Source organism: Typopeltis vanoorti, chromosome 16 (assembly GCF_054136105.1).
Source record: "Typopeltis vanoorti isolate ZY-2024b chromosome 16, IOZ_Tvanoo_1.0, whole genome shotgun sequence".
Classification (NCBI taxonomy): Eukaryota; Metazoa; Arthropoda; class Arachnida; order Uropygi; family Thelyphonidae; genus Typopeltis; species Typopeltis vanoorti.
Genome location: NC_143564.1, coordinates 111,914,869 through 111,927,221, shown reverse-complemented (window position 1 = coordinate 111,927,221; position 12,353 = coordinate 111,914,869). Strand labels below are relative to the sequence as shown.

General features: G+C 36.0%; 1 protein-coding gene across 1 annotated transcript in view; it reads right to left on the bottom strand.

Annotated features, from left to right (window-relative positions):
• The window catches only part of LOC150098265 (DET1- and DDB1-associated protein 1), a 91,876-nt gene extending 87,191 nt beyond the window's left edge, over window positions 1–4,685 (bottom strand). The window contains exon 1 of the mRNA XM_090406197.1: window positions 4,464–4,685. Coding sequence (XP_090262323.1) covers window positions 4,464–4,466 — 3 coding nt within the window. The 5' untranslated portion in view covers window positions 4,467–4,685. The remainder of the gene's footprint in view (window positions 1–4,463) is intronic.
• Between the last annotated feature and the right edge of the window lie 7,668 nt (window positions 4,686–12,353).

The window sequence follows — 12,353 nt, the reverse complement described above, 5'->3', positions numbered from 1 at the left end:
TAAATAGAGTAGGAGTGAAAGATTTCAGATGTGAAATCTCATTGAGCAAGAGATTCATGTGCATGCATAATGATTCATCCATTCATTTCGTATGGTGATTCAATGGCCGTGAGCCCCTTTTACGGGTATGGCACCATTTCAATCCTCCCTATTTTTATTCAGGCTCAGGGCCAGCATAGCTGACAATTCAGACCTATGGCTGGAAGGAATTGTCTTAAGTGTCTCAAGCGGTTTGCCTGCTTGCGGGATGAAAAACCCCAGATAAACTGGGGGTAAACCATGATGATGTCATATGAAAATTATAAGGAGTAGGTCAGAAGAGTTATAAATATTGTATGGAAAGCTTAATATCCACATAAAAAGCTGGCAAGCCAAAGAAAACCCAAAATAATTAGAATTCTATATATAATATACAGTATGTAATATATAATAATTCTTCTGAATTCTATAATTAGAATTCTATTGCAAGTAAAAGAATGTAAAAGAATAACTACTAATTGAAGAGGGAATGTGGATGGCAAGTACAGAAGAGGCTGTTTAACAAATGAGTATCCCTTTGCTAAACGCTATCAACCATGTTGATACAACATGGAACTCAGTGCAACTTTTATACTGGATGAAGAAACTCAGGTGTGTGAAGAGGAAGCACTACAGCTGTTGCATAAATTGGATACACCATGATACTTTGAATTTTGCTAAGGCTTTCAATAGGCTATTACACGAGTTGGAGGATATGGAAATGGATTACAGACTATTAGCTAGATTCAAAAAAGTGTAATGAGGATGAGAATCTGCAAAATTTGAGGTAACACTAAATATTTTATTATTTATGCAGGTACTCCATGGAGTCAAAAGACTCATCATTATTCTTAAGTTCTTCCAATAGGCATTTACCATCTCTACCATTTTTTCTTTTTTCACTCAAACATTCTCTTTCTTCAGATGCAAGTATTAGTGTGTATGCACTCCTTGCATACATACATATTAATACTCATTCATTTTCATTCATTCTTATCAATCCAATTATATCAATCCAGATTTCTTATGCATTTTTACATACACAAAAAACAATTTTCACAGCACTAAGCTGAAACTTTCTGTGCTATGCTACTTGTATTGATTTGTTCAAATTTTTGACAAATCTTTTTAAGTCAGAGTACTGATTCTGAACATCCTGGATTTGTTTACTCAGTTTCCTTCAAATTTCTCATCTCATCTTCCTTATACCCTCTTTTACCTTGCGGTATCGAGGGTCCATTGATCATCGGACCTCACTCCGTTTACAGGATAAGGTGGTCAGCCTTATGCCCCGGTGTATCCTATGGCCTGTAGTGTTGAGTTCTCAAGGCCAGTTTGCCTGCTTTGCGGGATGGAAAAACACAGAATAAACTGGGGGAAAAAGCCCTGCTGTCCACGCCCAAGACTGGCTAACTTGGCTATGGCTGAGGAAGATCCTTCAGCTCCTCATGTCACCGACAGGAATCGAATCTAGGCCACTCCTTCCCCAGGCATATGGTTGCGAAGCGCATAGCCACTAGGCTAACCACGCGGACTCCTTCAAATTTATTTATATATATATATTCATTTTTAATATAAACTGACAAAAAAAAAAAATATATATATATATTTATTTATTTATTTTAACAAAAATGATCAGGATTTTTGATGATTGGAAAAATCTTTAATTTAGACTCTGACTCTCATTCCTGGTGGCACATTGTGGAATGAAGGTATTTTGCATTTGAAAAGCATCTAAGAATGCATACTAGAACTCCAAAAAATATCAAAAAAAATATATTATATACAAAAAAAAAAAATCAGATTTGAAGCAGACTAGCTCACACATGTCGGAAAGTGGTATGGAGGGTGAATAGAGACAATTTCAAACATGAATATACCATACAAGTGATGTTTGATATCTATAAAATATTACAGGAGATCTGCAGAGTTTGTATATTATAAGTACCTGTGAGTCAAAATGCAAAAATATATTTCAGAAAGAAATGAATTAATTGATTTTGACAATCAATTAATTCATTTCTTTTACATCGTACATTAAAAATAAAACTATGAATCAGGTATATCCTGTCTGATTACACTGCATATGTTCTGTTTTATGTGTGGAGTTTGGGAGGAAAAGCACTATCTCATATCTTCACTCGGACTGGTTAAAGTGGAGATGAAAACACCACTAAAAATACTCAGTCCAACACAACATGGTCTGAACACTGTCATCAGCATTCAGCTGTTTCAGACTAGTTAGTTTTAAAAAGAAATATCAGGAATTTTTGATGAAATGATTGGTGTTAAATCAATCACTGCAAATTTAGCATGATAGTGAATGCCTCTTCATTTTAAAACTAATTCCGGGGTAATTAGGGTGGTTCCATTCCTTCATCTACTCTCTTCCTGCTATTATCACAACCATCTCCAACTAAGAGAATCCAATCCAGTTTTTCATGGCAGTGCAATGTATACTCCTCTTTCTCATTTGACAAATCCTGAATTACACAAATTAAGAATTCTAGAATACAAAATAACCTACATTTTTCAAAAGGATTCTGATAAATTTGTAAAGCTTCAATGCTAGGAAAATGCAGATGCCTTATTTTTCTCTCCAAAATCTTTTTATCTCACCCTTACTTCTGAGAATACTCAGAATTTTAATCTTTCTTGGTATAATTGCAGTCTTAATATTTAAGAATTAAGTCTGTCCTCTTCTACTCCAAGTGTTATTCAACTTCTGAACAACTAACTCTATTCAAATTGCAAATCCATCAAACCATATAATTTAGTTATTACTTCTGGGATGGCATCCCTAAAAGTTCTGAGGGGATAAAGGTCAAGTAAATGACTGTTCTCTCACCAGTCAACACCAATTCACTTTCAGCACAGATGGTCAATTTTTGCTGATGCATTCTCTATGGATATTTCCACTGATATGAGCCATTTGTCCACTTAGTTGGTTAGTTGTATGAGGTTTCTGCTCTCAGACTCAAACATCTGATTCATATTCACAGTAGACAGACTGCAGATATGAATGGTTGTTGCCTGAGATATCTGTGAATGTCTTTTAGTAGATGACTCATTACCTGAAAAGCGAATACCAACTTACTTAATGGAGACGTTAAGTGGCTAGAAAAATTTCCACATCTAGTCTCAGAGTTCTCAGAAATTGGCTAACCCTTATTTCACCCATGGCACTAAAATGTACTGCCACCCATTTTTCATGCATGAGTGGAATTTAAAAAAATAAACAACTCTCTCTCAAGATGCATAGCGATAATTTATATCTTGTTACGTAATGTATTAAAAATGCGAAATTTGCAGATTGTCAAAAGTAAGCAACAAATCTCTTCTTTTTTCTCAACTTTCCATCTGCCAGCTGATAATTCTTAGTCCATTTAGTGTCAGCAGAGATAAATTAGTACAGTATGATCTGGAAAGTAAGTGGCCAGATATCACTGTGAATTACATACGATTATGCATTGCACACAATATGGAATTATTACCACGAGAAGTTATTTTGAAATCATTACAATATATTATAATGATTTCAGTATAACAAACTGATCTGAATTTTTTTTTTTTTCTCCCCATGTGCTTTGAAACTTGAAAGAAAGTGCCTTTTGATACCTAAAACATACTCAATATCCCATTTATGATATAATGAAATATTAATAAATAACATTAATACCTTTCCATTCTTTATATTATATAATTACCCTTTGCATTTCTAAATATATTTAGAAGTCTGCAGAAATTATATTTAGAAGGCTGTAGAAGATACAATCCAATTAATTATTGGATGTATCATCCACAGAATTTATAAATTAATGTAAACACCACATCCTGATGTATTTATGATCTAAGCTTAACTTTCTTGTTACAAAAATTTTTCTGATATAACCCAACTTCAGTGAGAAACTGTCTGTATAGTTATTATGCTGTAGATTTGAATACATTATTGAATGTGTTTTCACCTGAGATATTTTATGTAGATAGCTAGAATATGAAATTATATTTAGGCCATAAATAGCAATCTCATATCACCCCCCCAAAAAAATGCCTTCTCATTAAATATATCTTATATACTTATTCCATATTTCTAACACACTTATACACACAAGAGTTAACACATATATACAAATGTATTTCCGAGGGAAGGGGGGATAATTATGTATTCTATTCGTATCGAATAGAATACATAATTATGCAGCTCTATCTTTCTACAAATACTTCTAAGCATATGAAGTAAACATTCGCATTTCAATAAATTGCACTACACGGTTCATACCTAGCAGGAACTATTACAACATCTAACATTATATGAACAATTTTATATGTTGCCAGTTGTTACTTTGTAGTGCACATTAACAATCAAGCGAGGTAATAATTATTAGAAAAATAAAAACTAGTAAAGCAACGTAATAAAATGCAATATTCGAATTAAACACACATACCATGTCATAAAGTTTTATAATTATAATATTAAAATGAACTATGATTCAAAATTTGTTGAAAGATTAAATTTTGTTCTCTGCAACTATAATATTTTCAACCTAATAAAAACTAAAGATTTGTACAAAAACTTAAATAATAAAACGAAATTTGTTTTCAGAACACAGCAACACAGCTGTCTCAATCACCCAGCCCACACTAGGAACAAACTAAGGTGGATGGACACTGAATGATACGATGAGACCAGTTGTCAGATGACGTCACTACACCACATAGTTAAATGCCTTTAGTTTTGACCACAAGACTGTTTTGTTTTGTAAATAACTGGTGACGATTTTGCTTTTTTTATTTAAAAAAAAAAAAGACAAAAAATTACGCAGAGCTAATTTTTCATGTACACCTTAAACACCACACTATAGTCATATCGTGAATTAGTACGACGGTATCGTTGTGGATATTGGATAAGAGGTTTGCTATAATCAGAACAAAAAGAGAATGATTTTATATCACCTCATATTTTTATTAAGCAGGGTAGAGGATGATTGTAGATGATTTTCTCAGCAGGTGAGAAAATCGGTCAGTTTTTTTTTTTTTTGAAATTTTATCATCGTCAAATAAAAGAGCGAAGTTAAAACCGCATGGCATTTACTACTCATCCACATAAAACGATATATTGAATAACACATCGACACATTTTAAACTTATTTTTGTAAAATTAGAACTAAAGGAGATTCGCCTACTCTCTTTTGCGCGTAAAAGATGTTAGTGGATTTTTTTTTTAAATAAAATAAAATAAATTTAGTACTTCATTTTTTTTTTTTTTTTGTGACTAGGGCAACTAATATCGCCAAACAACAAATCACAGATAACTAACCCAAGACTTCTATTATTTTACTTCACATCTGCGAGGAGAGTACGGAAGACAAAAGTCAATATCCCGAGCAATGTATATTATTGTCTGAGGTAGTGCGAATTTCTGTAGTCTAGAAACAGTTCCCTTGGTCGCCAAGTAGAATCGAACTCAGATCGGTCTTCAACAAACCTTAAAGTGATGTTAACTTTGCATACTACTTAATCTTCTGAAATGCGTTCATCAAATTGCATATAAAACTATCAGATCTGTTTTTCTTTTCTGCGATACGAAAGTTGATTCTTGAATCTGGAATAACGAATTTAAAGGAAATTCGGTATCCTGTATTAAAATTTGTCCACTCCTCTCTACTTTTCATTTTATGGACTGTTTGCAGCATTAAAACTTGAAAAACTTTCTGATATTATACACAGCAAATAACTTCATTCTAGATGTGTGGAACAAAATGAAATTTCATATTTTTAATATCTTACCGACACACGAGAGACCTAGAGCAGAATAGTGCAATGTGTGGACAAGATGATAAGAAGAAAAAAAAGGAATCTGTTCACATTTCATTAAATAATTTTTTCTCATTGTGAATCTAGAGACCTTTCATACTTTAGCATTAAAGAGCATGTCTAATAAAAATGAGGAATGGAGTGTACTGCCATTAGCCAAGCCCTGGATTGGATTGGAAGTCTATAACAGCATGTCAATTATATACAAGAGGAAGAGAGTGGGAATGGGACTGTTTGATACTCCTGCTTTGGTAGAAAAACCTTAGAAGAGAAAACTGTCCACCATAACACTGAGTGAGTGATGCATGAGAAAGTTAACAATCCATTATCCGAGTGAAAGGTAGGCCATAGGATAGCAGTTTGCTAAGTAGGTCCATGTGCCAAACCAGATCAAATGTCTTTGAAATGTCAACGGCAACCACGTCAGTTTATTCGAATTTTTCCATGGCATTCGTCCAGAGGTCGGTGGTGTAAGCTAGAAGATCAGCTGTGAGTGCCAAGGTGCAGAATCTGTACTGCTGGTCACTGATTAGCTGGTAGGTCTCTAGGTGGAGAGTTAGTTGTTGATGACAGTCTCCATAATTTTTGGATGGCTGTTCACTGATTGACTTTCATCACCTTTCATTGGGATATGCTAGACGTGGGCTGGTTTCCATTTGCAGGGCAGATGTATTAAATTATGTTAAATATGATAGCATGAAGAGGCGATAGAAAATGTGTGTTAGTTCAGGGCCATAAGGTTTTAACACAATAAGTGGGATACCATCAGTTCACATTCCTCGTTTATGTTCACGTTCTTCTGGAAAGATACCCGAATCATTCCCCACATGATTCGTCGGACTTCTGGCTGATGGAGGACTAACAGTGCAGCAACGTGGGTAGGAGGTGCCCTTGTGCAAAACTTTTTAAGTGCCCCATAAAATAAGTTTCCATAAAAAAATTTTGCGAAAAATGTTACTTTGTTAAAAGTACAAGACAGTTTACACTCATACATAAAAATAAATTTTATTTAACAATAGTAGAACATTATAATTTCATTAATCAATCGAGAATATTTATACAATTTTTGCAGAGTCGATGCTTAGTCTGTGAAATAAAATCTGTGGAAATATTGATAACATTTCACTTCAAACAAATTATAATAAAACTGGTGATGTATTAAGTTAAAAATATTGTTAGATTATTAAGAATTCATGATAATTTTAAATTTCATTTTTATTGTATTAACTATAATTTGTAATATATAAAGTACAATATAATTCAAGAATAAGTAATTTATATATATTTTTTTCATTATTTCCCGTGGTGAAATGGTGCTCCTTATCTTCAAGCGCCCTTGTGCGGGGCATAATCGGCACAACTGCACGGCGCGGCCCTGTGGATGATATGGAGAGAGCCATTCTTAGTGGGGTGCAGGGAACTTTACCCCTGTCATCAACTCATGAATTAGAAGAGAATAGCGATGCCAGAAACTCGGCCGTGTCTTTAGGTGCAGTGACTACAGTGCTGTCCAGATGTGAAGTAATGGAAACTTGGGTTGGGAAAAGGTTGCACCCAATTGTCTTGGTAAGAGCCCAGAATGAGAAACTGCCATTTGGATAGGAGATGCGTTTGCTGTCTTTTGCACTTTAAAAGTCTGATTTAGATTTAGTGTTGATTCTTTTACAGTTGGTTGTAAGCTGCAGTATAGGTGGAGTGCGTAGCACTATTTCGGTCTTGAGCCATTTGTAGTATGAAGTTATTTCTTTTACTGCATTGGTACATTTTGAGTACTACAGCTGAGATAAATTTGGTGTGAAATAAGAGTTGAAGACCTTCATTCTTGAAAGCATAATTTCTGTTATTTAGTCTAAGCAGGGGTTTCGATCAGAACTGAAACAATATTCAGACCATGGAAAGTAAGAATAGAAGTCACAGAGGTCGGCCTATCTGGAACCCTTTGTAGTACCAAGAGATATGCCAACTAGTAAAGGTTGAACTGGTGAGTGCAGGTTGTTCTGTGGCAAAAGTCACTTGTACGAGGTTGTAATTTGAGTTACCAGAAGGAGAAGTGACATCCATACCATACTTGGAAGCTGAACTTGTTAGGAAAACATGAAGTATATTAACAAATTCGAGAAGCTTGTGAAGTATTCTGGTGGGCATCCCTGCCTATTTGATCAGTGATTTTAGAGAAAAGAATCCAAATTAAGTTCTGGACATTGAAATCCCCAGGACGAATAGCCAGAATATTAGGATATCTCTACTGAATAAAGTCATGTTTAGTAGGGAAATTTTGAGCCAAAGTAGATTAAACATGGAGGAGAGATTCTTCGTTCTGCGTTCTTTGTAATAGTACGTCATTCCAGATGAATGTACAGTACAAGTGTTACCCTTGTAGCAAAAAGAACTGTAATGTGTGTGTAGTTTGGGCAGGTGAGGTAGACAGGGATTGATGTTCAGGTTGTCACTTTGGGTTATGATAAGAATAGTAATTCTGGTTAAATGACTGTAGATGATGGGAATATTCTTTATATTGTTTTTTAGGTCAGTCATGTTACTCGAGTGGATGTGGAAGCTATTTTTGGTAAGAACAAATGATGATGAGTTATTTTGTGTACTTTTGGTTTTATTTTTGTTTTTCGTTTGTGTTTTGTTTAGATTTTTGTGGATTATTTTGTTTTTAATAAATATCTGTATTTTTTGGGGGAAGAAGTTTTGTGATCGGTAGTAAATTCTTATTTCTTTGGATTGGGATCTATTGTGTCTAGTGAGGAAGAGATAAAAGTAAATTGGGCATGCAGGGAAAGGGGACAAACTCGCAATGCAGAGGTTACCTGGTCTCCTCTCCAAAACCGAGATCTCATCTGCAGACATTGTATTTCGTCTACCTTTAGTCAAAACTGGCAAAATAAGTGGCTTCACGATTAAACGCCAATTGATCATGAGAGGTCCAGATTCGTTACTAACGTCTCTGGTTCCAGGCCCTTACATGCAACCGTCCTGCATAACAGTTTTTATTGTTGTAACATGATGAATGGTGGAAAGTAGATGCCTACCGATTTGAAGATTACAAAGGAATTTGCATTTATTACTTAAATGTGAATGCCTGTAGGACTATGTAGCTCAGAGGAAGTGGCGCTTGCCTCCTCTGTGCTTGGTCACTCGAAGTTTGACTTAAGTTCAAGTCTAGTCGCCGACTGGAGGAACTTTCTCTAAACCTTTCTTCGACTGGTTCCCGAGTTAGTCGATCTCTGGCATGGCAAGTTGGTTTTTCCTCCTGGAAACTCGGGGTTTTCGGGAAACTCAAAAAAAAAAAAATAGACTGTAGAACCCACATTATATCAGACAGTAACATATCTTGTTAGGGTTAGGTACCAACAGATGGCAGCGCTTGTTTTCCAGCCTCTTGATCGGTGACTGCTATAATTAGTGATGGACATGGACCAGCTATCTCTCTTTGGCTACCGGTGGAGATTGAATTGCCACTCAGTCTCCAAAAGCCAGATATGGTTTTTAGGCAGGCCTCACCAACTCCCTATAAGGGAATAAAAAGCGTTAACTGATAGATATATTTTTCATTTTACTTAAATGTGCAGTTCAGTGGAACTCACCTTTGCTTCCTCTGCTAGGCTGCCCGAAAGAGATTTAAGATATATATATATATATATATATATATAAAGATAAGCCGAAATTTGAAACGTTTTTATGTCACTTTTTTTGTCTTACCAGCTTACCGGATTACCAGCCAGAACTCGGGGGCGGCGCCAGAGACGCGATGCATTTGTCCCAACGTTGCGTCCGCTTCTTAAACATATGTGAGAGTCCGTTTTTTGAGAGTTCTTTCAAAACTGCCTCCGCAGCTTTTACACATGCTTTGTTGCTTTCGAAATGGTGGCTTCTTAGTGGTTTCTTGAGTTGAGGAAACAGCCAGAAATCGCACGGTGCGAGATCAGGACTGTACGGAGGGTGTGGTAGGATATCTGTGTTGTTCTTCTGCAAAACGTCTACTACACAACCAGCAATATGTGGCCTTGCATTATCGTGATGCAATAAGAAGCCATTCTTCAGCAATGGACGCTTTCTTTTGACGTGCTTGATGATAATTGCTGCTGTGTTGATCATTGTCTCTGTGATGGACGTTCAAGGTCTTCCCTCACGTTCAAGATCTTCCACATTTTGCCTTCCTTCCTTAAAAGTTTTATGCCAGCGAAAAACACTTGCCTTCGACATTGCTTCATAGTGGAAAGCTGCGCGTATCATGTTAAAAGTGTCCGATGCCAATTTTTGCAAACGCACAGAAAATTTAATCGCATAACGCTGTTCCAAGGACGCCTCCATTTCGAAGACTGGTCGAACCTCAAGGCGCGCCGATTTGCACTCGCGTTTAGTCACGTGACACTCTGGCACATCAGCCCGTATATGCTATCTATCAACCTCTTTTGTTAATACATGCAGCAACATTTCTTTATTCAACAGAAATTAATATTGTGATGAGTGGTTTCGCCACAGTAAAATTAGTCTTATTACTTATTGAACAGCCCACGTATATATATGATTACCAGCTATATTTACTCGATATGTAGATATGTTCATATTATTTACTGACTGAATTCCGAGAATAAAAAAAAAATTAATTTCATTTAACACACAACATGTTTCTTCGGAATGCCAACTTCTCTGGGCGTGAGAATATTAAAAGCAAACATAAAAAACCCTAAAGAAACATTATACCACTAGAAAAACGACTATGAGCTGCAATTAAGTTTGAACTGAAGCATCAGTCCTGGCTAAAGTTCCATTGTTAGGCATATGCAAGCAGGTGACTTCACCAGTACGCCAGTATCTGATAGCAGAGCTATGTGAGTCTGGTAAACTATAACAAAGGTTACTGTTTATGCGAGAACAGTTTAGGATAATTTCTTTGGAATCAACAATGCGGCGTTATACTTCATCGTGGCATATATGAATGCTTGATGCTATATTCCAGTCTATTTCGTGTTGGTGGCTTTCATTATTTGTGTTCACGAAGAACAGGACATGGCTTGAGCGGGCGCTTGCTCTGGTTCTACAATGAGCGATGTCTTTCTGATGTTCTTCGAGACGCAGGAAGATGGACTTCTCAGTTTGGCCATAATATGGTTCCCACAGTCGCATTTGATTTTACATACACATGGAAACTGAAGATGGTTGTGAGCCTGTTTCGGTTTGGCTCAGAATTGGTCTAAGTTTAGGAAGAGTAGAAAAGCACGTTTTTATATTACATTTTTTCAAAATTCTTCTTTGTTTCCGGGAGATCGAGCTGATGTACGGTAAAGAGATATAACCTTTGAGGTTGTCCTGTGTCTCCGTGTTGTTTTGAGCACGGCGGTATAGTTGTTTATTGACAGTTTTCCAAGAGTAGTCATTATTTGTGAAGGTTGTTTTGAGATGTTGTAGTTCATTTTTCAGCTCCTGGTCATCTGACAATAGAGATCTGGCAAAATGAGCCAGAGTGGAGATGATACCTAACTTCTGTGCTGGATAGTGGTGTGAGGATGCACGCAGGTATCTATCCGTGTGTGGGTTGATTTTCTGAAGATTGGGATTTTTAAGGAGTCAGACATCTTAGTAAGTTTGATGTCTAAAAACGGCAGAGATCCATTTTCTTAAATTTTGATAGTAAATTTGATGCCTGGGTGGAAGTTTTTTAAGTGATTTAAAAAATATGAAGATTATCTATACCGTATTCTCAAATAAGGAATATGTCATCCACGAAAAACGGAGCCAGATTTTAGATATAAGTGTGGCAGTAGAGATGGCCTTTTCTTCGAAATGCTCGAAAAAAATGTTGGCTAATGTTAGAGACAGGCGGCTTCCCATTGCTAATTCCTTATTTTGTAATAAATTTTTTCTTCAAACTTAAAGTAGTCTGAATTAATACAATATGACAGCAGAGAAAACGAAGTTTTTGAGATCTTGTTACTTAAAATATTGAGAACCTCTTGAGTTGGAGCATTTGTAAAGAGTGCCACTACATCAAAGCTCTCCATAATATCTGAATTCTCGTGCTTTATATTTTTAATTTTTGAGACGAAATCCATAGAATTTTTAATGCAAGGAGATTTTCCTGCTAAACCTTTTAAGGTGGATGCTAGGTATTTTGATATCTTATATGTAGGAGGGTCAATACTATCAATACTACTACATCCACTGATCCGCAGATTCGGCCTACCTTTGGAAGGCCGAATCTGAGAGGATAGATGCAGCCCTAGCTATCGTCTCCTTCTTCTACTTAGAGGAAGATCCACTTACTTTAATCTTTCCTATAAAGCCTTATCAGCCAACTCTTTTTATCTTATGACCCTTATGCTATTAGAGTACTCGAGGGCCATGGGGTATTTTCATTTCTGGCCTTACAACTCTGCCCTCTCTATAAACCTCACTATAATTCTTTTATAATCTACTCTTTCCCCCTTCAATATACCCTATTCCTCCTATGTGTTTAAATTCGGAAGAAGGCTAGTTCAGAAGCCTTAAGGTAGCAGTCCTACCACTGAACT